This window comes from Pogona vitticeps, chromosome 4 (genome assembly GCF_051106095.1).
Source record: "Pogona vitticeps strain Pit_001003342236 chromosome 4, PviZW2.1, whole genome shotgun sequence".
Taxonomy (NCBI): domain Eukaryota; kingdom Metazoa; phylum Chordata; class Lepidosauria; order Squamata; family Agamidae; genus Pogona; species Pogona vitticeps.
Window position 1 is genome coordinate 107,463,094 of NC_135786.1, and position 27,743 is coordinate 107,490,836.

Sequence of the window (27,743 nt, forward strand, 5' to 3'; positions counted from 1 at the left end):
AGATGTTACATTAAAACATTTCTAAGACAGTACTCGCCTTCTATCATTCATGTCTCTATTTTGACCTACACATATGTACATTCTCTGGTGCCTTCAAGAGCAGATGGAAGAAATTGCCCTCTTCCTGTTTTACTTACAGAAGCTGTTTGTTGACAGTGGGATACCCAATGGATTTAATCCCACATTATTACTTTAAAATATGTTTCTCAATTATCTGTGTGCCTTTTTGATACAAGTTTAATGAATTACTCTTCTATTTACACAGTGTTTGATTCTAAAATACACACCCTGCAACAATTTGTTTTACTCTTTAGGTACTAGTAAAAAAAAAGAAATTGGGGTAAATTCTCTAGGCATTTTCATCATTTGTTTTTCAAAAAACTGCAAGCAATGTTCTAGAGGTGTGGGGAAAAAAATGAAAGCATTTAAGTAGATACTTCAGAATGCAGTGCAAAAACATCTGAGATACAAAGCTCACAGTTGCTGGAGTCTTGGTCATTACCACTCTAAGCAAATAGTTACTAGGTTAAGTACCATAAAAACAAAGCCTACAGTATGAGTAGATTGTATTTTGTCATTACTTGGTTACAAGTACACTTATTCTTGGTTTTCAAATACACTTGAAAGATATCTGGCAATCTGAATCAATAATATCATTACACTAGCACAAGGCCATTCTAGACTAGAGCAATATTTCTCTGCCTGGATGTGAGAAATTCCCACACCCACCCTGAACTCCCATATTCCATAACCTCCATTGTTCAGGAAGTCTCTTGACCTCCAGAAGAGTGTTTCAGAGGAGTGCAGAAGATGGACAGAAAGATATGTGACACTAACAATTTTCCACTCAAACTACCAATGAATGTGACCAAGCCATTACAATTTTACTAGACATTTCCTCCTTAAAATATATTAGTGTTTGTATCTCATCAAGGTTATATGGTCTAACACATTTCAATATGTATTTCTTTTGTTAGGTCTATGACCATACAATAAAGATTAATTAATTGATTGAATAAATATTTCTCCTCATACATTAGACATAAAAATGCCAAGATTGGTTCTTGAGTTTTGTGTACTACTATTTTACTGCTGCTTTGAGGTCCCTGTTACATGCTTCTCACTAGCTTCTACAACATTTAAAGTATCCTGTTCATGGATCACCTATATGGAGGGCAGGCCTAAAGCAGTATTTCTGTCCAAACTCCTAAAATCAGATTCCCAAGTTAGACTCACCCTCTTCCAAAGCACAGCAGTCTAGATAGGGATGCCATGTATGAGCAGCTGCTGACATTTACAAGCCCCACATTGTCTGGATAGCACATACAGTAACTAGGTGTCCCAACTGTTGGTAGTCCCTACATACATAAAACTGGTCTCTCACCCAGGCTCCTTTGTAAACATATGGAACCAAAATGTGATGCAGGGCAGTATTAGAAGCATGGCTGCACTCCTACCTCACACTAGAACTACCTGACAAACAAACAAAAAATAATAATGTGTAACTAAGGCTATAGCTTTATTCATATCACCTGCTTCTGTTTACCATATAAATATGCATGTGGACAGCACACTTAGGAATTTTGTCATCATACTCTTCTCTGTTACCAACCCCATACTCGTTTAGCTCCTTGCTGCAAAAAACAAAGGCAAACTTAATTCACCTTTAAGAAAACAGGAAAACACACTCAAATTTCCTTGATGAGCCCTCATAGTCAACATGTGAGAAAACAACATAAAAATGGAAAAGATGTCTAATTATAAATCCATAATATGTGGCTACAAAATAGTTTAATTTTTCCTAGACTAATTTTAAAACAGGAAATGATTTAGGAGACGGTTGAAGACCACCCACCCCATCTTTTCAGACAAACCAGTTGTCCCAAAACACTGCAATACCTATACACACAGAATCCCCAAGGAATACAAGGAACACTGCAAGCAGCAGGTTGCTGGATATAAATATGCTGTAAGCTATGCAAAGCAATGTGCAATGATAAAAGTAAGGTAACTGTAGTGCAGGTCTGGCATCACTTTTCTTCTTCAATACAATGAATAACAACTACTCAAGGAAACAGTGATTATTCCAACACAATACTGCCCAAACTTGGAATAAAAAGTAAAATTATTCTTTGAAAATAAAATCTACAATGGTGGACTCACTTTTTTAAAGTAAGCTAGTATAAGAAAAATAAGCATACACTTTTTCCATAGTTATTTCTAAAGGCTGTTATTTTAAACTACGTACAACAGATGTAAACAATCTCCCCAGAAGTGATTTTGCCTCTTCTTCATCCCCTTTAAAAATGTTAAACATTCCAATTGATGCAGCAAACTTGGCCATGAGTTAATACAATCAGTCAATCCAACTGGTAGGTCCCAGGTCAAAGTCTTCAGGTGGTACCAGCTTCAGAAAAGAAGGTGCTCACAGCACCTTTAAATCAAATCCAAAGTGAAATTTCGAATGACATCTGGTGCTCCTGCATCAAAGCCACATATATCTAACATGCCCCTGTCATCTGGGTCTGCAATGGTAAAGCTGCTGGATGTCATTCCACAAACTATAAGTTTGGATGGAATACCCATTTTCTAAAGGCAAAGAGAAAGAGAGGGAAAGGGAAAGGGAGAGATAAAGAAATGTGTGGTTTTTTTCTAGTGTAATCACAATATTAATTACATCATGTCAAGTCAAGTTTGATTTATTGTAACCCTTTTGAGTTAGAGAATACTCAGAAAAAGTTTACCATTTTCTTCTTATATTGTCACACAATTTGTGAACAAACAATAGAAGCCAAATCTTGCAGTCTTTATTGGGAGAAGTACAAGGATCTGGGTATTGCTTGGTCTTCTGTCCCCAACCATGGAGGACACTAACTTGGATCAGCAATTTTGCTTTAAATAAATACAGGCCAAATCAGGATTGTACACGTCACAAAACAAACTTCATAAAGTTATGTGTGAAGAACTGTTTCCAGTCTGTGGCCCCCTTCAAATGTGTCAGGGCCATATGGCCCCCACTGAAAATGGCTGCTTTAGAGCAATATACAGGATTGCATCCGCACTAGCTATGTCCAGATATCTGACATAGAAGTTAGGCCCTAAACTGAGGGGAAATGCCCTGGCTTTCATGTTGTCATTATCTCTGTTCCATGCAAAGTAATCCTTTTCCTTTCATTGGCCTCCATGCACTGGGAGAGACTTTTATTGAGCACTGATATAACCTGACATCTTTATTGCTGATTTCACAACTACTTGAGTTGTTTAACCACAACTACTTAAAATTAAAATATAGATACAGATACATACACCTGCACAATGTTTACTTAAAAACAGTGCTAACAAGATGAAAATACAAATATGAATATTGGGTTAAAAACAAAAGTGCACACAAATGAAAAATATAAACAATTTCAAAAAAAAATTAAGTCTTTATAATTAACAATATGCCTTTAAAAATTCTCCTCAGACTTTGGGCAGCCGCTTCAAATCTTGCTGCTCTATCTGTTACAACATTATTAAAATCAGACAACAAACATGATTTTATTTGAGTCACTTTTATCCAGAATAGCAAATTTGAAATGCATATTGCTCTCAGTTGAAATATAGAGAAACATATCCTTGACCAAAAAACAGAACACTCCTCTCCAGGCTGGTTATCCTCTTCCATCAAGCATACAGGTTTAGGAAGGACACACGTGAAGTAATGAGAGAGGGAGGAGATAGCCGCCTGGATAGCCAAATCACTCAAATCAACCCTAGCAATCCATGGAGTAACATGTTGCAAACAGATCAGTCTCATGTCTAGAATATAAAGACTTTTATGGTAAATAATGTTGTAAATCGTCCACTACGTCAGCTCTGCATATGTAAAGATACTGCAGTATTGAGGTTTCTATGAACCATTGTGGCATGCATTGTAACATTCATGGATCATGGATACACTCCAAGAATATGTCTAGATGAACTGGATTGTATAGTAAAAAAAAGTTAATTTGTATTTGGACTTTTTATGAAGCATGTACAACCATTAGTACTGCAGTGACTACCACCCCACATACCGTATTTTTCCGTGTATAACTTTTCTAACCCAAAATTAAGAAATCGAAGTGGGGCTTAGCAAGTGTAGGGGCAAAGCGATCAAAGTGCTGCAGGATTGCTTTGATCTCTGCTTTCTCCCTTCGTGCTAAGCCCCGTGGGACTTACCAAAAGGAAGGGGAAAGGAATCAAAGCAATCCCGCAAATGCACAATCATTTTGATCCCTTTCCCCCTTATACAGCCACAGGATTGCTTTGATTCTATCCCCCCTCCTTTTGTTAAGCTCCATGGGAGGGGAAAGCAGGAATCAAAGCAATCCTCCAGGGCTTTGATCCCTGCTTTCCCCTCCACTTGCTAATCCTTAGCAAAAGGAAAGCAGGGATCAAAGCCCTGCAGGAACAATATGATCCCTGCTTTCCCCTCCACTTTTTTTGTACTCTCCTCAGCTTACTTCTGTATATAAGACAACCCTCAATTTTTAGTCTAAAATTTTTCCATCTTATACATGGAAAAATACAGTAACCATTTCTAAGGATTTTTATTCTTCCTGAAATATAATGTCCCTATGTGGAAAGCTGGAAACCATTTAAAAATCAAATATTGGGGGGTGGTGTTTAATTATAGCATTACATCAAGACCATTTACCTTCCTGTACTGCCTCAAGGCTGTGGCAGGATGAATTTCTCCAGCGACTGTCTCATTATCCGTGAATACAATAAAAACATCAACTGCTACACCTGCCTTTTCAGCCCATAACACTGGAAAAGAACAATCGGTGGCACCCATTGGAATCTAGGATTTAAAAAAGATATACATATATATATTAAATAGAACAAGTCTACACATTCCATCACTGAGGGGAAAAAATGACATGCCAGTCATCCTTCCAGAACAAGTGTGATTTTAAGTGAGAGACAGCAATGTGAAAATAAACAGAAGTCTAAAATACATTACAACAATATTTCCTTGAGTGCATCACATTATATTGCATAAACAACTGCTTTCAAATTGGATGTCAAAATATTTTTATCTATCTAGCCTGGCACTGTCTACTCTCCTTGGCAACACCTCTGCACAGCCTCAGGCAGATGCCTTCTGTAACACCAAGCACCTTAGTCTTTTCAATGAAAATACCACAGACTAACTTCATAGCAAGGCAATTTACAAAATAACCATAGAATTGCAGAAAACCTTGCTCCTAAAAGTGAGTAGATTTTTTTCCTCTCAGCTCAATGTTGACAGTGGCCTCCCTACAGCCTTACAAGGGCTGCATAGCAAATCCAAACCAGACAGGGCCAGTTTCAGCGGGAACATCACATATACAGGTCATCCACGAGCAACATGGAGGGAAGACAGGAAAACAAAAGCAAAAAAAGATGTCATAGCACCTTAAAGACTAACACAGCAGTTAGTTTTTAAGGAAGAGATTCGCACACATAGAGTGTATGCTAAATTTTCATGGGAAAAGCCACCAATTGAGGCTTTTCATCCCAATGGACTTTGGTTATCCATGCCTCTCTTTTCCTTCCCCTTCCTTTTCTCAGAAATGTATATTTCAGGACAGAATCCTGTAGAGATTGTGCACTGCAAACTGACAATCATGTAAGCAGTGCGTGTGATCTTATCTGCTGCCTATCATGTGCTTAGGGATTGAGAGTTATGCCTGACTGCTGGATAAATGTGAAAATCACTTGTGCAGTTCACCTCACATGCATGGTACTTCACAATAAGAATTTGGCCAGAGAGATTAAGAAAAATAGTTTAGGTACCTCAGCCATTTTCTGTAACACTTGAGGTAAAGTCATGTCCTCAGTCACTGGACAAGGAATCATTTCATGAGAAAAGGCAACAATATGGGAATCTTTTTCAGTACGTGCAACAACCTAAAAAAGTTATGCAAAAAAGAACATAGTTATTAGATTATTTCCATTTCCCCCCTCTTTCTTGCACTACTGTTCCCCTTTTATTGCTGCTGAAGTTTGAGGAGGAAATGCCTAATCAAATGCAAAAGCGCCAAGCCTGGCACATGGGAGAAGAGAGAAAATAGTGGAAGATTGACATGAATGAAATGGAACAAGGAAGAATAAAACAAGCACTGTCCTCACCACTCCAAAATACTCCTAAGCACCGAAGCATTTATGTTCTAGCAACCCGAGTTCAGAACATACATGCAGTTTTTGAAGCAGTGGCTGTTAGTCTGTGCAAGCATATCAGACAAGAAAAACAAAACAAAAATAACGAAGACAAAAACTTTGTGGCAACTTAAGAACTAGCTGCTATATTTTAATATGAGTTTAAAATATAGCAGTTAATCTTTAAGGTGCCACATTTTTGTCATCTTGATTTTATTTTGTTCCCTGTCAGAACATACATGTAAACCTTAAACATGTGGGGATACCAGGGGGACTTTCGCCTGTCACTGTATTTTGAAAAACTTTGATAGATTCTTCCTTGAAAACATAAAATTATCTACACAAAGAGTTCTATTTTGACATAATACAGTGAAAACATTTCTCAGAGCTTTTGCTTTGAATTTTGTATTTTCCAAATCTGTTTTTATCTGCCAAAGACATCTTTTTATAAACTAACAGGTAAGACCTTCTAAAGTGACACATTTTCCTCCCTCACTTCACCACCACCACCATAATTTTCAAGTTTGACTTGATCAGGCCTTAAGGCAGAGTGCATGTTTAGGCATGAAATGGCACCTCTGTATTCATGTGGGCCCAAGGAATCTGGTAAGCCAGGGACCTCTCTTACCATACACATTGCTGCAGCAACTGTGCTAGCACTCAGCACACTGCCCAAAACCTTTTGGAACATAGAATCACTGACATCAACTGCAAGCAGGAAACGCTTTTCTGTTGGCTCCACTGTCTAAAGAAAGAAAGGAGGGGAAAGTCAGCAAACTTAATGTTTTGTTTTTTAATTACCACTGATTTTATGATACAAAAGTGCTTGCAAAATTAAGAGTGCTAATTAATGAATTTGCTGACATGTAAAAGCAGAACAAAATACTCAATGCAGAACAAACATTCCAAATATATGCTATATTCTTTGTGAGCCATCTCTTTCCTAACTAAATAAACAGCCTTATAGAACTAATTACAGAAGGAGATGGCCTCAGCAGCATAATCAACAAAACAGCTCTCACTGGTTCTGAGACTAGAGATGAAATGAAGCAGCAAACTTGGCTGAGGAGATAGGAATGCTATTGTATCAGGACACAGCCTTTATTTTCAAAGTTCTTGCAAAATGTAAATATCCTGTCTTTCAGACTTTGCTATCAAAGTCCAATATATATTTAAATAAAGATTGGGAATATTTTAAAAGAACTTTGAATGAAGATTCTGCTAAAATTAGTGTAAATTTCTTAACTTGCACATTCACAGCACTTACCTTAAAGGTCTTGTAAAATGAAGCATCAAGAGCATCCAAAATATCCTTGTCGGGTTGCCAACGAAGTTTTCTTTGGTAACTACGTTCTCCTTTGTAGGTTTCCAGTGCTGCCAAAATATGGAAAGGATGTATTCGAGCCTAAAAAGAGAATATAAAATATACTTTTGCTAATATATTTATTCAATATACATTTTAAATGTTTAAAATATTTTAAATTATTTAAAATAAAACACTCTTGTCATCCCCTCACTCCTCCATTCTCTTTTCAAGAAAGATGACACCCCACATTTTCTTCAGTTAATCAGTCCTAGCAAAACATGGGGGAAATATTAAGGCAGAAAATTACACAGAACTCTGTATCTGACTATTCTACTGTGTGACGTAATTCAAAACACATTTGGAGATGGATCTTCCATGCTTATATCCTTTGCAGATCCAATACTTCCCATTTATCAAGAATACAGTTCAAAACTGTCAAAAATTCTTGATTAACCTGAAATGCAACATCAGCGGCAACATTCATTTTCTATTAATGGGCCTACACAAGGAGCACTGGTGGATGGAACACATTAAATTATAAAACAAATTATTACCTTTTTAAGAAGTTTTTCATTTCTCAGTCTTTCACAAACTATTGCAACTTCTGGGCTCCCCGGTTCAAGAACAGAATTTGCTGTCATCTTTCCTAGATTCCGCAGCATTGCTGTTATGGGCATTTCCACTAGCAAGGCTTTCCATACCTTGTAAAATGTGAGATTAAAGAAGAAATAGGAAAAATGTCAAGTCATGATGTTAAATATGGCTATCCACTATACATAATAGTTTAAAAAGCAACCATAAGGAAAGATCCATCATCAAGTTAACTACATGCAACAAAGTTTTAATAGGGATAGAAAACTTCAGCAGAGTGCACAAAATGGGTAAGGTATATGTAACACCAATGAGAATAATCAATGCTTAGATACTTTACTCACCTCTTTAGATTTTAAATGACTTGTCAGAAGGTGTTCTCTAACTAGATTATATTCTTCTATCAAATGAATCACTTCCAATTCATCCTTTGTATGCTTCACCCTTTCCACTGCTTCCAAATATTTCAACAGCTTTTCCATCTCAGGAGAAAGTTTGTTATCTTTATATGCCTCTTGGACTTCCTTCCACCCCTTCATAACATACTTAGTGACTATGGCAAGGCCTGTTGAAAGACAAATAATTCTATATATTAATAATTTTTATCAGCTTCTTAATATGATGTTTTCAGAGGCATATTCCTCAAAAGTGATGACTTTACAGCCCTGCATAAATACATTTTGCTGCACAATGTATTTTCTCTTAATATAATAAATTGTAGTATCTCACAGAAAAGTCTCTCTCTCACACACACACAAGTTTTACTGTGCAGCTAAATAAATGAGCAAAGCCTTTTCACAAATTATATTTGCCTTAGAATCTCCTGGATTACCAGGAAAAATGGGGATCCTTTCTTATCTTGATGATTCTCCCTGGCTTTCATTTTTTGCAGCAGACAAAAGGCCAGCAGACAATAAGCAAGATCTTACACTACACATTTTTATTGAAAACAAAATACATGAAAAGCCTTGGAATTCTCATCTGGCAATTACAGATGTATTAACCATAGAAAACAGATTGTAACAATCCAATTTGCATATTCATGAGCATTACCTGACACTTTTATGCTGTCAGTTTTTCAATGTGCCAGGGGAAAAAAGACCAGCTATCTGGATCTCATTACAAAAGTATCAAAAATGCAGCACAGTACATTGTCATGCCGAAGACTGAATATTCTCATACCTGAAGTAAATGCTTACTATACATCTGAAGAAGTGGACTACAGTCCACGAAAGCTTATGCCAAATAAAACTCAGTCTTTAAGGTGCCACAAGACTCCTTGTTGTTTCTGCTGAAGTAAGTGATGCATCATGAATGTCCACAAGAAAGAGAGAGGAAAGAGATAAGACAAAAGGAAAAGGAAAAGAAGTGCAGAAAGTGCAATAAACCCATTGTCTCCAGGATTTTAAAACAGATTTCTGCTATTACACAATGATACATTGAGGCTGTAATCTCATATGTGCTTAACTATCCATAAAGCTTATTCAACTCAATCAGATTTATTTCTTGGTTGGTATACAGCAGAGATAGGAAACTTCTGGCCTGTTAAGTCAGATGAAGCCTGTAACAGTTCCCCACCTGACCTACAATCTTATCCCGCTGTTCTCTCTTCAGAGCAGCTACAAGGGACTCTAAAAACGTGCAATGAATTGAGATGGCCTCTACAAGCATGAAAACCGTTGCAATGGAGGTAGCACAGAATTAAATTGAGTTTTGTCTTATAATTCATAACCAGACAGTTGGGTGGCACTGGCTGTTAAGATTTCTTCCTAGTCATTCTCTCGGACCTGTCTTTGCAGACCTCAGCAGACAAGTCCTTCCTGGACAAAGGCACACAGGGATTATTCTGGGAAAAGGTATATGTGGCCATGAAGAAGAACCAGAGAAAGAAGAAGAAACATAGGTGAGAAAGAATTCTTATGAAATCAGTGGACCATCATGAACTCAGAGGGGTAGCAAAGGCCTCAGCTCTTGACCAATGAGTTAGTGTGCTGTGCCTGGGGTGAAGAGACGACCATGGTTTGATTTAAGTTAGTGTAGGCAGCTACTGTTGCTTTAGTTTTTGTTTCAAGTAATGCCTGGAACAGTCTCCTCCAACCACCCTTTAGTAAAGATAGGAGAAAATCTTTATACATTTTGCTGGGGAGTTTGGGGTGTAGATAGAAAGAAAGTTGTCTTGAAGAACAACTTATATTTGGTGAGAGATGAGGGAAATTACTTTTGGAAAACTGATGGGGTGTTTTAGTTTTCATTTATAAAAAGTGAAATGCATGGACTGAGAGGTTCAAAAAGGCATCTCTATTCCTCCTGTAGGCCTTTGTGTTCAATGTTGGATGGAGAGAGAAAAAGAGAAGTAGTAAGCAGGAAAAGCTACTTTCATTCAGGGGAAATTAGTCAGCCAGGGACCTAGAAAAATCTCTAATATCACTCCTGCAAGAGATCATCATCCAGGTCAAATTTGCATAAATCACCCTTAAACATCATATTTGAATGTGTGGTTTCACTCTTCATCTAACAGTACCAGGCTTTCAAAAGAACCATACTTCCAGGCACTGTATCTATGTATTCTAACCCTCTGATTTGGACACTGGGAAGGAATATCCATTTCAGGCTATTTTGGGCCTTCTTTAGAGGGCAGCAACAGTTGCCGTTTCCACTTGCTGCTTTGCTGCTCCTATCATGGAGGAAGGAACTAGCCCCAAGAGAGTGTGTTTACTGCCATGTCAGCTGCTCCCCACAACAGCAATCTAAAATAACCATGGTGAACTCCTCCTCTCCAGAAAAAACTTTGCAAATCCATTGGGGGTCACAACCCACAAGTTGGAAAAAACAAGGCCTGTTATTTATTTACGTAAAATATTTTAACCCAGGATTTCTCCTTAAAAGGAACCAGAATGCTTACAACAAGGTAGTCTACAGGCATCTCTTTCTAGTTTCTGTTTGTACAGTAAGACTCCTGGTAATCCACGGTTTCACTTATCCTTAGACTGAAAATATTAACAGTAAAAGAAAAAAATCTATACAGTAAATATGTATTTTCATGATGTACAGTTAGGTTTGAAAATAATTGGACACTGACACAATTTTCATAATTCTGTCTCTGTACATCTCCACAATGGATTTGCAATGAAATAACCAAGATGCAATTGAAGTGCACTTTCATATTTAATTCAATGAGTTGAATAAAAATATTGTATGAAAAATTTAGGAATTGCAACCATTTTCATACACAGTCACCTTATTTCAGGGGCTTAAATGCAACTGGACAAATTAACACAATCATAAATTAAAATGTTCACTTCCAATACTTTGTCAAAAATCTATTGCATGGACTTCACCAAACACTGTTTTTTTTCCTTTGTGATGCTTTGCCAGGCCTTTACTGCAGCTGATTTCAGTTGTTTGTTCATAGGTCTTTCTTCCTTGTTTTGTCTTCAACAAGTGACATACATGCTCAATCAGACTGAAATCAGGTGATTGACTCAGCCATTACAGAATAGCCCACTTCTTTGCCTTAAAAAAATTCCTCGGTTGCTTTCGCAGTATGTTTTGTGGGTCACTGTACATCTGTAAAGTGAAGTGCCATCCAATCAACTTCACTGAATTTGGCTGAATCTGAGCAGACAATATATCCCTATACACTTCAGAATTTATCCAGCTGCTTCTTTTCTGTCACATCACTAATAAACACTACTGCCCTACTGACCCAGTGCCATTGGAAGCCATGCATGTCATCACGCTGCCTCCACCATGTTTTACGGATTTTATGGTATGCTTTGGATCATGAGCTATTCTAAGCCTCCTCCATACTTCTTTCTTTCCATCATTCTGGTACAGATTGGTTTTAGTTTCATCTGTCCAAAAATGTTCGAGAAATGGGCTGACTTTTAAATATTTTTTTGAAAAAGTCTAATCTGGCTTTTCTATTCCTGAGGTTTATGAATGGTTTGCATCTTGTGCTGAACCCTCTGTATTTGCTCTGATAAAGTGTTCTCTTTACAGTAGGACTTGGTGTGATCTGGTGTAATTCCCTTTTCTCCTTTATCTGGATCTTGATGGATGGATGACTCAGGGACATCAGACGTTTCTAACAAAAATCCTTTATTCTTTGACAATCTGTTCAATTAAACATTAACAACAGACTCTGTCTCTTGCTTCAGGGATGCTGTGCCTTTTCCTTTTTCATTGAACCATAATAAATCCTCCTCTGATTGCAGGGATAGAAGCCAAGTCTCTATAACGCCATCTCTGTGGAACACCCGATCTATCAGGTACATCTCCCCTTATTGAGGGGGGTGGAAAACCCAGCCCACCTGTGCTTCCCATACTTTCTTGCTTGGGTTTTGTCATTCTCAGTTGGAATGGGCTCGTCCCACGGAGTTTCCTAGGATGGTCTGGACATGGCTTGTTCTCCCTTCTATGTGCCTCCCGCTGTTGCCTCTCCCTGAACTTTCTCCTGTGTTCTTTCTTCTGTCTCGCCCCAGTAAGGTGCCTTTCTATAGGTTTTTCTTCTCCATTCCTTCTCAGAATACTCCCTTGGACCTTTAAACTCCATACACTCCCCTGTCCAGGGGTCCTCTTGTACTATCTCTACCCAGTCCCTTTTTCTCTCCTCCTCCTCTTCCTCTACCCTGCTCTTCCAAATACAGTCCCTTTAGGTTCTCCTCCAGGGTGGGCATCTGTCCCTCAGTGTCTTCAGCTGAGGAGGCAGACGGTATTCTCTGAGAAGTGCCCCTTGGGGTACTCCCAGCTTCACACTTGAATAATTATATGCCTACCTTCTGGAGAAAATTCTTCACTTGGCTGGATGCTGTAAAGGGGTTTTTCTTTACCATGGAAAGGATCCTACAATCATGTACCACTGTTGTCTTGCATGCACATCAAGGCCTTTTTTGTGTTGCAGAGCTCACCAGTTCATTCTTTTTATCTCAGAATGTACCAAACTGTTGATCTGGCCACTCCTAATGTTTCTACTATCCCTCTGATGGATTTCTTTTTTTCTTTCTTTTTTGCAGTCTGATGGCCTGTTTCACTTGCATTGAAAGCGCCTTTGAACATATGTTGTTGGTTCAAAACAACAGCATCCAAATGTGAATGCCACCCCTAGAATCAACTCTAGACCTTTTATCCACTTAATTAAGAAATTACAAAGATATGGCCCACACCTGTCCATGAAACACCTTTTCAGTCAATTATCCAATTACTTTTGGTCCCCTGAAAAAGAGGGGGGAAATATGAAAGAGCTGTAATTCCTAAACCCTTCCTCCAATCTAGATGTGAAGGTCCTCAAATTAAAGCTGAGTGACTGCACTTTAAGCCCATATTCATTATTTAACTGTAACTTAAATTATTTTAGTAAACAGCCAAAATAACAAAATCTTTGTCAGTGTCCAATTATTTCCGGACCAACTGTATTTACCACTAGAGGAAGCCAAAGACCATGCTATGTATTCTTGTTGTTGAAGAATACCTAACATAGTCTCCTTCTAGTGGCCGTTTCAGATCATGCACAGTGGAAATACTTCTTTTCTGATTTTTCTTCTTTTATCATGCTATGTATAGCATTCTCTATTATCTGTGGTTTTCAGCATCGGGGGGGGGGGCTTAGAACCAATCCCCTTCAGATATGAGGGCCCTACAGGTAGCTGCATGGTGTGGACACAAGCTTCCAGTACATTTTATCCACAGGCCTCCTGTTTCTCACTCTATACTTGCAACTTAAGGAACAGGCATCAAAACAAAAACAGATCAAACAATCAAGTTTGATAGTGTGGAAGTATGCTAAGATAACAAAGGGACTATTTATTCTTCAGCTCAAAAAAGTAAACACTAGCAGTAGTACTGCAGAATCATCACCAGGAAATTAAAAACAGAGACAAAACCAGATTTAATTGGGTTATCTGTTATTGACTCTGGCACCTGACCAGTTCTGATGTGCATCAACTGTCACTGTTATAAATGCCGCACATAGAAAAGCCACATGTAAAATAAAATTAATACATTCTCTATGACCCTTAGTCATTTCCAACCCTACAATTCCATAATTGTATAATTCTTATAAAGCAAACACTGGTTACTAATTCAATTCAAAGTTCATAAAAACGTATTCCTGTTTTTCCGCCAATATGATGTGTGCATGTTTCAAAAACAAACAAATAAGAGCCTGCTTCTTTCAATAACAAAATAATTTCAGCTTAATTACTGTCCATTTACTGCTTGTGGAAAAGCATCAAAATCATGATCAAAGAACAAATGAAATAAGAGCTAGACATTTAAAACATTGCACACTGATTTATAAACTTCAAAACTGCAAGTCAAATCATAGAGCCACATTTCTTAAGACACCAGATCTGAAAAAATATCTACAGTATGAGATTTTTAAAAACTATGTTTATATATATATATATATATATACATATATATACTTAAAGGCCAGTGTAGCTTCCGAAAAGTACGACCATTGCAGCAGTGTCTGAATGACCCAGTCAACAATAACCACTCAGCTTTACGTAGGCTTCCTCTCTTCTATTCAAACTTTCACACAGAAAGGGTTAACTGCAGTCAACTATATCACTACATTCCTAGTTATCATTACCTTCATTTGCAGGCTTCAAGTGAGACAATCTGAGCAGATCCTTATGACACCAACCATTTCTTTTCTTGTATTTTGTCACTGCTAAGGCAATAGCCATGTCATTCTTTTCATTGTACCAATCTGCAACAGCTTTTCTCAGAGCACGACCCCACATGCCACATTTCATTCCTTCCTTCAGATCCTTTTTAAATTGGATGAAAGTGAAGAGATGGGTTGGTATGCGACAGACATCAGGGACAGCTTTATAAGCGGCTTGCTTTGTTTTTGCATCAGAACACTGTGAGCAAATTGCAAGTGCAAACAAGACAGGCTCCTGTTTTGCTGCCCTGCCTTCTTGGCTAAACGTTTTTATTTCCTGTACCACTTCGCAACCTCTGCCATCTTCAATAAGCCTCAGCAGAGCATCAACATTTTCAAAACCCAGTTTTTGCTCCTTGATGTAGTAAGTACCTCCTTCAGAACCAAAACACAAGAAACGACGCAACCGATTCATGTCAGTAACCTGCCATACATCTTCCGAGGTCTGCATCTGCTTTTCACTGCAAGATTGCATCTGACTGGCTCCTTCTTCCATTTCTTGACAATGTTAAGAGGCCTCCTGAAGAAAAAGCAAACAACACAACCATTTCAAAATATGTTTTTCCCCCTTCCCTATTCAAGTCAAAAACTGTCTTGAAAGTTCTCATTTCAATGACTATGCCAAAATTCTGAGATATTCAGCAGCCATCCAGAGATTAAATCTGAAGTTACCAATATTCTAAGGTGTAAAAATGAAAATACATGCAAAAAATTTACAATAACAAGCCTATAACAAAAATTTAAGCCAATCAATTCTGAAATACTAAAATATTTTGAACAGCAAAGTTGTCCAAACATTACTAAGCTGAACAGCTGCTCTTTGGGTCACTGAAAAGAGATTCCTGACAATCCACAACTATTATTTACTAAGACAACATAAATGTGTGCAGTATTCGGTTTATTACTATGATTTCATTTGTATCTCATCTTCCTTCCAATTTGGTCAAGATGATATACATAAATTTACACAATTTTATATGCATAACAAAGTGGTGGGGCAGATTATCCAGGTACAACAAGTTTCCAATCATACCCAGTAAGTTTTGTGCTAAGTTCCACCCTATCTCTTTCCATCATCTTGGGCTGAGCTGAAGCATTTAACAATGACAGTCTGCTGCCAAAGGCAGCCTGAGTGCTGCCTTTGACAAAATGCAAAACAACAGGGAGTGCCTATTAGAATATGCACAGTACCTATATACTTTCCTCAACCAATGAGATCAAATTACAGCCAACCCCTAGTATTAAGATGCAGAGAGCTCTTAAACAGCCACTCACTGGCAGAGAATCAGAATCCAACCCAAGCAAGAAAACTCCCATAAACTGAACAGTTGTATTTTTGAAATAAAACACTCAGGAGATTAGTGATAGTGTGTAATGCATACCGGACAGAAAATGTCTGTGAGCACCAATTACTGCACACCTTCATGAGGCATGATGAAAAATGTAATTAAAGCAAGGATTGTACAGATTGTTCATAATGTACATAGTCTCCAGATCTTAAGAAACATGCACAAACGGATGGCTGCATCCGCTAGATAAATTATAGGATCCCCAGCCACGTTCTTGCTGTGGATATGAATTACACGCTCCGTGAAACTTAATAAGCACGTTGGCCACTGTGAATGCAGTTTTAATTCGGCCCAGTTTAACCTCAGCAGAAATATCACAAACAACACTGGGGTTGCACAGACCTGGGAAGCATCTCCCCTCCCCTCCCCTCCCCTTCCCGGAGTTAACACAGCTGTTACAGGCGTAGAAACCCGAGCGGGGAGCCTGTGGTCCTTCATAGGTTAGGCTGCACTCCCCATCATAGCTAAGCATCTGGAACGTCGGCTGGGGCTGATGGGAACTGGAGTCGAAAGTAAGGGGTGGGGGATGCACAACCACGCGTTGCCTATTTCTGTCCCGTAACGTCAACCATAACACCGGGTTTTTAATCTCCGCCCGGGGAGAATGGGATTCGCTCTCGGACGCGTTAACAGCTGGAGAACGAGGGACGCAGCTTCGCCACCGTTCGCAGGCCCAAACTCAGTCCCTCGTCATGAGCGGGGAGTCCAGAGAGTTTCTTTTCCCCTCCCGACAAGCCCGGGCCAGGCAGTCTCGGTCCTTACGGTTAGGAGCGGCGACAGAAGCGGGTTTCGACAAGCCTTCTTCACGGGGCGATGGCAACTTGCAGCTTTCGGAGTACAGCAAAAGGGCACCGGGCTAGAGATGGGTGAAGCGCCCGGAGGCTTTCGTTTCTCCTCACGACTCCCTCCTCCTCACCCCGCCAAGACTCCCTGACAACTTCCCTCACAGAGACGGGGAAGGACCCGGATGGAAGCAACTCGGCATTGTGGGACCCCCCCCCCCTCGCCGCGAACGGGACTCCCAAAGCCCCGGATGTGTGTCGCGCACGCGCGCGGCCATCCACGCGCCCCCCCCCCCCATCGCCTCGCTCGCTCTTTCGTTTGGCCCTCAATCCCAGACGTCAAAGGCGCCCCGCGAAGAGTCGGCTAAGTATGAGACACCCGCTGTCTCCCCCTCCGCTTGGCCCCCCCCGTTTCCACGTGACAATAGCCCGGGAAGGAACGGTCTCAACTGACTAAGAGAGGCAGCCCCCTTCCACTTTCTCCTGTGATGGAAAATCCACGAAGAGATGGGTGTGACTGGCGATTCGCAGGTAGCTTTAGAAGGCGATAGGAAAATTACGCGGGAGGTGTTCTCCGTATTACACCAGACTGGGCTCCGATTGTCCATTGGTAAATAAAAGAGACTTATGTACCCCTGTATCTCTAAATAAAAAGTCTTAGCTATTTGACATGGCAAGTTACAGGGAATTTCCCGTGTGTATTTACTCATACTTGCCTCTCGCTGAATTCAGCTGGACTTACTCCCCAGGTAACTGTGTACAGGCTCACAGCTGCGACTTAACAGTCTTACTGGGAGTAAGACACACTTAATACCAAGTAAACACCCATAGGACGTTGCGCTGCCGACTGACAACCGGGTCGTCTTGCGCGGGGAATCGTTAATCCCATAAAACTCCGGAGGCAAAACGCACGCCACAGCAAGAGCGCTCCGGGCCACGACCTTCTGTGGAAACTATGGAAGGGCCGGGATTTCAAGGATGCGTCCTGTGATCTGGGTGCAACAAAAACCACCGCTTCCAAGTCATTTGAGAGCTTCAGCTCAAAGGGTCTTGCGCAGGCGCGCTAAAACAGAAACACCGGCTCCTGAAAACACGCGGAACAGCCGGGGCCACTCAGGGAGGGCGCAACGGGGAAGTCAGGAGTCGGACGGGCCAATGAGCTTCCGCTGAACGTGCGTGCGCAGGCGCTCCTGGTTCCCTGAGGGGGAAAGCCAAATACACGATTCGCACGATAGAGATTTCAAGTGTAGAGCGGCTCACTGTTTTGCTGTGTCTTTTAAACCGGGATTTAAGCCGTTCCTCCCGCTCCATGGGAGCGAGCACGTCGTCTCCTCTCTCTGGTTCGGTGGCTCTCGCTGTCTCTTTACCATAGAGAGGGCGAGAGGGGCTGAAAGCGGCCGGCCGCGGGGCCTGTCGGGAAAGGAGCGTCGCGCCTTTGCGTCGCGTGCGTCGGCCGGGTGGGCAAAGGCTTCGCGGGCAGCGGGAGGCTGCCGGCGGCGGGTGAGGGAAAAGGGAGAGGCGGCGTCGGGCGAGCGGGAGTCCGCCGCTACTGCGGCTTGAACGTCATGGCGGGAGGCGGCAGCGCCGGCGAGTGGTGCCTCATGGAGAGCGACCCCGGTGTCTTCACGGAGCTCATCAAGGGGTTCGGTACGGTTTCCAATGGGGGCCAGGGAACCGGGTCGGTAAGGCTGCCTCCCTCAGAGGTGGCGGAGCGGGGGGGGGGGGAAGGCGAACTAACGAGGGCGAAGGAAGCGGCTGCGGCGGGCCATCCTTGACCCTCAGGAGTGTGTCAGACTTCCCCCCGGCTTCCACCCCTGCCTCAAAGGTTTCAGTCTTTGGAGGAGAAAAGGACCTCTAGCCATGTGCAGAGGACCTTTGTTTTGCTCCTTTTTTAAAATCCTAAACGTGGTAGTTTTAACGGATGGGCAGAGGGCCTTTTATCTGTGGTGCAGAGTAGATTTGCATTTAAGTCAGTCTCAAAGCACACCTTTTAAAGTGATGGAAATTGCAAAATGTCAAACACTCGAGTGTGGTCGTTTCTTTGCAGCAGATCTAAATCTCATGATTAACAACTCTAGTTGGTGAAAGGTGTGGCATGATTTGCTCATTTGCCCCCTTATTTTTGTGGGCTTAGTGGCTAAACATTAGATGCAGGTATGAGCCAAGCTGCCCAGTAGAGCTTCACACACTAATGTTGAGGTAGGATTGTATGTATGTATGCCTGAGGACTATTTCATGTGTTATATACAGTACATGGCAGATTTGTCACCAAGCTGCATTTTTTGAAAAAGAGCTGCAGCCACTTCTCCTGATAGGACATATGTTCCTGTGCTTTGGAGTACATTTGATACATCATAGATGTATTATATGCTTAAATAATGATGATTTTTTAAAGGAACTGGAAATCTTTAAAAAGAAAACCATGTAGAGGTATAATACATCAAAAGGTTGTGAATGTGTCATTTTTTTTTGCTTTTTTTTAAAGGGGCTAGAAATAGCTGTGAGTCCTAAGTTTTATACTTGTATCAATGGAGTTTTGTCACTGAATGAGCAAAATAATCCGGGATGACTATATTTCAGATTATGTCTCTTACTCAAAGCTTTCCAAAATACTTGCTATAAGGCTAAGCATCCATCTGAAGGAAAAGAAGGGGTAGGACTTAACAAAATAGTATCTAAGGGATAAACAACAGCAGCTGCATATCTGGTAGGTATAGTGTCCTGTTACTCCAGTTCTGCAACTGGGAAAGCTAAGTCACCAGACACGTTGCCAACACACACTGGTAAAAAGGACTCTCTTTAGGGTTCTGCACTAATCCCAAAATGATTTATAATTGAATAAATCCTTCAGAGTGCTTAATGCAGATAGTTCACTTGTACACATTTCTTGATCGTATATTCTCCATCTATAACAAATACAGTATATCTCAACAAAATAACACTTACCAGAACATCTTGACCCATTTTAGTTGGACTTTTGATTCAGAGATGTGGTTTGGTCACCTTGGTAGATTATGTATGCTGTGGAATGGATAAAGGAAGCGTAGTTCTATTATTTTTTCTGTATCTTTGAGTATTGCAGTGGTTCAAATATTTTGTGTCAGGATGTATTCAAAAGATGGCTTTGGGGGAGCGCTGCTTAACATCATGGCCTTTGGTGTCTGGTTACCCTCTGAGCTCAATTCTATCACCTATCGTATTCAACATTTACATGACACCACTAAGAAAGGTCATTTGAAGCTTTGAAGTGAGTTGCCACCACATACTGATGACATCCTGTCCTATCACTTCTTGTCGCCAAAAATAATGGACTTGATAACGTGCATGACTCCACCTCTTTCCGCTGAGCTTTCTCCCTGCTCCACACAGCGATCATGTTTAACTTCTTTGGTTCTGGTTATGACAGAACCCTGTGAAGGGGTTGGAATCACGTGGACATGCAGGGGCAAAGTCGCGTACATGGGAGGTGGAGCGCCACCCAGCAGCAATGGAAATTAGAGCATACATTGCCTGACAAGATGAAAATGCTTCTGGTTCATGGAAGATAGGCTTGGGGATTTGAATTCAGCCTGTTCTGAAAAGGACCCAGTCACCCTTCAGTAGGTCAGGTTGATAGTCTGGGCATAGTCTTTGATTCTGTGCTATATTCCCAGGTGGCACCAGAGACAACAAGCATCTTTACATTCTGCCAGATGCATCATCTATAATCACCACCCTGAATTAAATTTACCAGACTTTGCAGAAGTCACCCATGCCTTAGTTACATTCCATTTGGATTACTGCAATAAACTCTATGGGAGGCTACTTTTGAAAAGTGTCTGGGATGAAGAGTAGGTGCAAAATGCAGCAGCTAGACTGGAAACTGGTACGTGGCATTGAGATCATAGGATTCTAATAATGAAATACATATGCTGGTTGCCTATTGCTTGCTGAGGCTAATCAAAGTAGTGTAGTGGGTTTCACTTTCAATGTTCTCAACAATGTGTGGCCAAGATACAAAAGGGGCTGCCTTTTTATAAACCTGCCTACATATATAGGTGCTAAGGACTTCAGAAGTGGCCCTTTTGATAGTGCCAGCAATTACAGGGGCCTGCTTGCCAGGCACATGAGAGTGGGCTTTCTCCTGCTTGGCTGTCAGACTGTAATACACTGCCCCAGAGTGGCAGTAACCTGCTGCATTTAGGAAGGGTTTGAAAGCATATCTCTCTAGATTGGCCAGTTTGGAGAGACACTTGGTATGGTGGACAAAATGTCAGAGTAGGACTTAAATGACCTGGTTACAAATCTGTTCAGTTATGGAAACTCATTAGAGGTTGGCATTGGTAAAATCTGAATTTAATCAGTTAGATTTAATTCATTTTAATGGTCTTTTAAAGTCACGTTTAGTTTTATTGCAATGATTTTGTAATTTTTTAATTTAATATTACTGTTATTGTGTTGCATGGTAATTGAAAGCCACCATGAGCACTCCCTAGGAGTGGAGGAGGGGTAGAAATCTAATAAATAAATCATAATCAACAGGTGTTATTTGGCATAACGTTTCAACTACTGTAGCCCATTTTCCTACAGTTGACTATGCAGCATCCCTGTAAATGCAAAACTCTTCTTTCAGTAATGCAGAAGTACGATTTTTATTAAGTGATTTAGAAAACATTTCTTGCTACCAGTAATCTATTTTGGTACAAAAACAAAGCATATTACACACTAGAATGGCTGATCTCAAGTTCAGTTCTTCCTATGAGTTTCTGATTAACATTCATTTTTCTTGATCTGAGGCAACTGTCTTTCTAATACTCCAGAGCTCTGCGCGGAGGCTCCACCCCCTGTGCACATATTTCCAGCTACAAACAGGCGGGTACATGCACTCAGCTCTGTGTGCCTGCGCAATTTAGAGGGAAAGTTGATCTGAGAGTTAACCGCTCTTACCACGTGAATGCTTGCAAGCCAACCAGATATTTTTCAGATGTTGGCATCTGTTCTTCATTCAAGTCAGAAACAATCCAATGATACTTTAGGAGTTGATGAATCAGCCTTCAGGGTCCTGTCATTGCACAGGAGCTGCCCAAATGTGTTCACAGTCCTCACATTTTTCAGAAAGGCTCCTTCTATGATTACAGAGCTTCTAGTATTTCAGATTCACAGAGATGCAAAATTCAGAACACCACCACAATAGCACTTTTCCCTTTAACTTTGTGAGAATACAGCTTTCATTACAGTCTGGATAAACAAACAGAGATGCAAAATTCAGAACACCACCATAATAGCACTTTTCCTTTTAGCTTTGTGAGAATACAGCTTTCATTACAGTCTGGATAAACATTATAACTAATTTTGTAGTGAATTGATGCGCAGTAAGAGGGATAGTAATTGTTATTTTATTGATAGAAACAATTGCAATTTGGTTAGAAAAATATTTCTGATTTTAGTTCTTGTTTCTCCCATAAAGCTAACTTTTAAAGTAGGAATAATTACAATCAAAAATACGTTTTATTTTTCAGGTTGTAGAGGTGCACAGGTTGAAGAAATATGGAGTTTGGAGCCAGAAAACTTTGAAAAATTAAAGTAAGTATGATTTTTAAAGAATTCTATTTCCTTTCTTACTTTTAATACCTAGTAACACAGTAGGATCTTCTTTTCCATGGGACCATTATCCACTGATTCACATATCCACAGTCTGAAAATATAAAAATATCTTTTTTAAAATCCTTTAAAAAATACTATTTTCAAATGTATTACCAGAACCAGCCACAGGACAGCCAGAGACTGCTATGAATACTTGATAGTGAATGCATAGCATTGTCTCTGGTGCCCTCTTGTGGAGAGAGTTCAGTATTATCCGTGGTTTTCAGTATCTGTGGGGGCTTGGAACCAATTCCCAGTGGATATGGGGTTTCTACTGTACTGCAATTTATTTACTTTCCTTAAAACAAGGGAGCATCCTGTGGAAAGGATTTCTTTATTGGAGCATTTCGGGTGGTGGAAGAGTGCTCAAAGCAATTTTTATAGGTTCCTAACTCTCCTTGCAGTCCCTTATACACTTTCCAAATTCTGATCAGACCTTGGGGAGCCCTTGTGAACAGTATGGAAGTGCAGCTGAAGGCTTCAGGGGATGTGGCATTTGGAAGAATATGTCTCTCTTCTGTTTCTGCCTCTGTTCCACCAGCAGGACAATTCTGAACAGAATTCCGTCAGAAGGAAAATCTTAAGTCAGCCCAATAGTTTTATAATTAAACTATTAAAACTTTTTCTAGAAGTGTGAATTTGAAGAATGGATATACCTGTTATAAAGATATGCACTTTAGCTGTTATGTTGCTCAGTTACAAAGCTACATGTTCAACATAGATATGCATATATTAGGCAATAACAAGAACAGCTGGGAGCAGCATTCTACAAGTTTTTCAAAAAGTCATAGTTTTTCCTTTCACTAATGTTGTCACACTCACTGTTATGCTGGGTAGTTCATAGTAGCTGATTTAGGTATCATGATTGTTTTCCATGTAGTAGATTTATTGAATTTGTTTCCAATAATCATTTTTAGTGTTGCAGTTAGAGATACAATGCTTCACTATTTTTCTATGTTGTTTTCTATAGACCAGTTCATGGATTGATTTTTCTGTTCAAGTGGCAACCAGGGGAAGAACCAGCAGGCTCTGTTGTTCAGGATTCCAGATTAGATACAATATTCTTTGCTAAACAGGTATAGTAAATTGGATGGATCTTTACATATAATGTAGGATAGTTTGTAATGAAAACAGCTAGCAAATAGTACAGTTCTGAAGTACTAGGGTAGAGTATAAATATAAGATCTAGAAGCCAGATAAAAATCATCATATGTAAGACTCCCAGAGGTGTTTTGTATGATACCTAATATATTGCTATAATTATTAAAACTTAAGTGTTGATCTTCTGTAATTTTAGGCAGGTGTAGTCCTCGGGTCTACAAAACCATGCAGACTTATACTGGCAAATGATCTCCTTGGTCGCAGTCCCAGTTACCTCTGAGTAAAATATACATGAGATTTCTCTGTAAGATACCTTTTTGAATTGGGAGAAAGCAAATCTTTGCAAGAAGTGTTGAAATTTTATGAAACTGGATATCCACAACTCTTCAGTATTTGCTAAATAAATGCTTATTATTGTTCTTTAAAGTTAAAATAAGGCCACAAGGGAAAAAAAACAGTCTTGTGTAATGCCAAGCAGCATGTGTCTTCCATTTATTTGATTTGCTAGAATTAACTGCTTCCTAGAAAGATCTAACTGTATAAATTTTTTGGACTTCACAGAAAAGAGTGGTTGCAGTACTGTATGTACCTAAATTCACCTGTTTGGGGAGAAGTGGATTTTATGTTTTAATTCATTGAAACTTGGTAGAACCTGAGATAAAATGGCACTAGAGATGGACACTTTATATTAGTATCTTGGAGATACAAATATGAACTTTGACACCATAGGTGCTGCGGGAGCCCAGTTCCCTCCCCTAGAACCAGCTGACCCGCTCACTGGGTTCCACGTAGCGCTGTGATCCTCCTTTGGCGACGACACACCAATACCGGCAGGACACCAACTGGCTCTTTCATGCCTCCCTGCACAGCGGGGAGACTCCCCATCCCACTTCCAAGCTGAAGTGGTCTGTTGCATGAGAGGGGGGACGGGGAAGGGCCAACCGGGCTCCTGCTGGAATTGGTGTGCTGCTGCCAAAGGAGGACTGCCGCACCGCACGGAACCTGGTGAGTGGACTGGCCAGTTGTAGGGGAGGGAATTGGGCCCCCACAGCACCTATGGTACCATAGTTCATATTCATATCCCTGAGATAGAAATACAAAGTATCCATCTCTAAATGGCACTATAACAATGACAAGGGCAACGGAATTTTGGCAGCAACAATAGTTTGGGCCTTCCACTGCAATCCCATCAACTTTTTCATAGGAGATCTCTGTATTCCATTGTTCTTGCCTTTACTTATTACAAGTGCACAGAATGTGAAGTGTAGCAGCACAAACCAATATTGTCCATTCAGAGTTCTTTATGTTTCTGTTAAAAATAGATCATAACTTATTTTCCTGGGCAAACCTGAAAATAATATCTTTTGGTCGGTTCTTTTTTTATTTTGGTTTTTTTAGGAAGTTAAATTTCAGTTATTTTTCAATGGAACTGAAAAAATGTTCTGATGGGAATGAATGAGTTGGAACTACTTTTATTTAGTGGGAGTCTTTATTGCAGGCGGCTGGTGACAAAATAACCCTTACTCAAAGAAGATTGCGGTTTCTACTGGGTTACTATAAAGGTTTAGTTTTAAGAAACACTTAAAATTGGACAGGACAGGCAAGAAGCAAAGGTAAAAGGTGACAGAGAGAGATAGGAACAGAACACTGAATGCAGTTTTTCAGCAATTGTCACATAGAAATAAAGACAACTACTACAAGTGTACTCTTTCATGGATTGCTGACTTGTCGTGGCAAAGGGGCTTGAGTAATTCAGAGAAGCTATGGGCTATGCTGTGCAGGGACACCCAAGATGGGCAGGTCATAGTGGAGAGTTCTGACTAAATGCGATCCACCTGGAGCAGGAACTGGCAAGCCGCTCCAGTATCTTTGCCAAGAAAACCCCATGAAAAGAAACAAAAGATATGCTGGAAGATGACCCCTCAGGTCAGAAGGTGGCCAACATGCTACTAAGGAAGAGCAAAAGGCAAGTACAAGTGGCTCCAGAGCTAATGAAGTGGTTGGGCCAAAGCCGAAAGGACGCTCAGCTGCAGACGTGCTTGGAAGTGAAAGGAAAGTCCAGTGCTGCAGACAAAAATACTGCATAGGAACCTGGAATGTAAGATCTATGAACCTTGGTAAGCTGGATGTGGTCAAGCAGGAGATGGCAAAAATCAACATTGACATCCTGGGCATCAGTGAAGTAGGGAAATTAACAAAAGAAGCCTAAACACGTTTGTCTTAAAACAGCCTTTGATGAAAAGATTTTTCTGCCCTCTGCACCATTTGAAATATTTAAATATCTAATATTTTATTATGTGATTATTTAATTGTCATTATATTTTATGATGTTTTATATGTTGAATTTTTTTTATACTTGTAATTATGTTTTTTGTTTGATTGTGTTGTGAATCACCCAAAATAGCCTGGCTAGATGGCTAGCATACTAAAGGAAGGAAGGAAGTAACTTTTAATTTGGCAGCAATACTCAAGATTTGAAAAATTATAGTGCTATAGAAATATATCAGAAATATATCATTAGAGCTTCATCATATGTTATGGGATAGAGCTCTGCAATCCTGTAATGTTACACTTCTAAAATGGCAGTGCTATCCATGTTTATACAAGCGTAAGTCCCTTGTAGTCAATGGTGGTTAATCCCAGGGTATTTATGGGAAGACACGCTTGATAAATGATTATTCATTAATCTTTCTGGATTTTTAAAGGACGAACTAACAGCATGAGTACTTGATCCATTCATTGGTTAAGTGTAACATTCAGAATGACTCCACCTATCTTTAATTGAATTCAGTTATGCCATTTATCAGATTCCTTAGGTGATCTTCATTAAGATACTGGTTAGATCCCGATCATCTGAGGCTTCAGCAAAGTCCCCAGACTCTGTTTTTGATTCCCAGGGTCCCCAGACTAGGAACATTGAGAAACGCTGCCATGATAGATGTGACCTCTGTAAAACAAACTGGTGAGGTGAAAACAAAAGTAAAACCTTTCTAAGAAATGCATACAACAGAGATGGGGGTTGAGCTATAAAAAACACTACTCTTCAGGGAGGCTTTTCAATCCAACCCTGTCCGAGCACCTCCCATCTGGTCCTCTTTATTGTGGAAAATTTGTTGGTGCCATTGGCTTTTATGGTTTTGATTTGTTATTGCTGTTTCTGTTATATTTTAGTGTCCATAGTTTGTTTGACCTGGTTTGTAATTGTCTGTAAGCCACCCAGAATAGTGCCTTGGGACCAATGAGGTGGTATATAAATTAAATACAAATAAATAAAAATAAAACCATGAAAAAAGGAACCTTCCAAAGGTCATCTGCACTGCATTTAGCTCTGCAATTTTTGCTGAGAATAGTAAGTATGGTATTTCAAGATTCTGTTTAGAGTCTAAATTGGACTGGGCAGAACTGGAATATTTAGCAGATTCTCACTGATAGCAAACACCTAGTAAAAGATAACCAACACACCTGGGACTAGATTTCTGAAGTGTGTAGCAATCACGTTTCTCTGTTTCTCATCCCCCAAGCAGGCAAAAGTATCATAGTTTATTCCCCAAATCTGAAACCCAGTCTCTCTGCTACTGGTCCTACTTTGACTGCAACACCAAACAAAAGGTCTTACTAAAAGAAGACTGGCTTTCTTCATTGAGTCAATCCATCTCATGTGCAGTCTTCCTCTTTTCCTATTGCATTGCACTTTTTCCTACATTGCTGCCTTTTCCAGTGACCTTGTCTTCTCATGATGCCACTGTAGTACAATACCCTTTGCTTGGTTATTTTAGCTTCTAGTGAGAGTCCACTGTTAATTTGTTTTACTTACCTTTCTGACAAGTCATGATATCTGTAAATCTCTTTTCCAACGCTATATTTCAAACAAGTGAAATGTGTGTACATATTACACTTTGTGTAGTGCATAAAATGTAGGTATACACTTAAAAAAATTGCACTCCTATATATAGCTGCTTTTCTGAGGGTAGCTTACTTTGGAGGAAACAAGTTCAGGATGTCAATGTACTTAATAAGCTTTATAAATAGGGTGCATTTAATTCAGTGTAGCATTTTGCATTTGACGTTTTTCTAAAAGAGCTGTCAGTTGGAGGAATCAATAAAGAACCAGACAGACAAACGTGTAAATGACATGAGTTGTCATCAAGTAT

At 39.9% G+C, this 27,743-nt stretch overlaps 2 protein-coding genes and 1 long non-coding RNA gene across 10 annotated transcripts in view; 2 read left to right on the forward strand and 1 right to left on the reverse strand.

Moving 5' to 3' along the window:
- Positions 1-219: 219 nt before the first annotated feature.
- On the reverse strand, positions 220-17,056 carry RO60 (Ro60, Y RNA binding protein). Of its 2 annotated transcripts, none has more exons than XM_020790448.3 (9): positions 16,850-17,056; positions 14,661-15,258; positions 8,410-8,630; positions 8,029-8,175; positions 7,436-7,573; positions 6,797-6,913; positions 5,806-5,919; positions 4,682-4,828; positions 220-2,589 (listed from the first exon to the last, which is right to left on the reverse strand). In XM_020790448.3, exons 2-9 carry the CDS (start codon positions 15,232-15,234, stop codon positions 2,437-2,439), a joined length of 1,611 nt encoding a protein of 536 aa, XP_020646107.3. In that variant the 5' UTR covers positions 15,235-15,258; positions 16,850-17,056; the 3' UTR covers positions 220-2,436. The 2 variants fall into 2 exon arrangements, with proteins under 2 accessions (XP_020646107.3, XP_072854197.2); XM_072998096.2 differs by lacking the exon at positions 220-2,589 and adding an exon at positions 3,346-3,501 and having other exon boundaries at positions 16,850-17,055.
- LOC144588843 (uncharacterized) lies at positions 9,680-10,014 on the forward strand. Its single transcript, XR_013544577.1, has 2 exons — positions 9,680-9,755; positions 9,865-10,014. It is a non-coding gene; the product is annotated as an uncharacterized LOC144588843 (long non-coding RNA).
- Positions 17,057-17,158: 102 nt separating the features above from the next.
- The window catches only part of UCHL5 (ubiquitin C-terminal hydrolase L5), a 31,304-nt gene continuing 20,719 nt past the window's right edge, over positions 17,159-27,743 (forward strand). For 2 of the 7 annotated variants that reach the window (XM_072998099.2, XM_078392312.1), the window contains exons 1-3: positions 17,159-17,400; positions 22,368-22,431; positions 23,462-23,567. In XM_072998099.2, the coding sequence (XP_072854200.2) occupies positions 17,358-17,400; positions 22,368-22,431; positions 23,462-23,567 (213 nt within the window). In that variant the 5' untranslated portion in view covers positions 17,159-17,357. Of the gene's footprint in view, positions 17,401-18,276; positions 18,548-22,367; positions 22,432-23,461; positions 23,568-27,743 lie in introns of those variants that run through there. The other 5 variants (XR_013544572.1, XR_013544573.1, XM_020790455.3 and 2 more) reach the window with 4 other exon arrangements.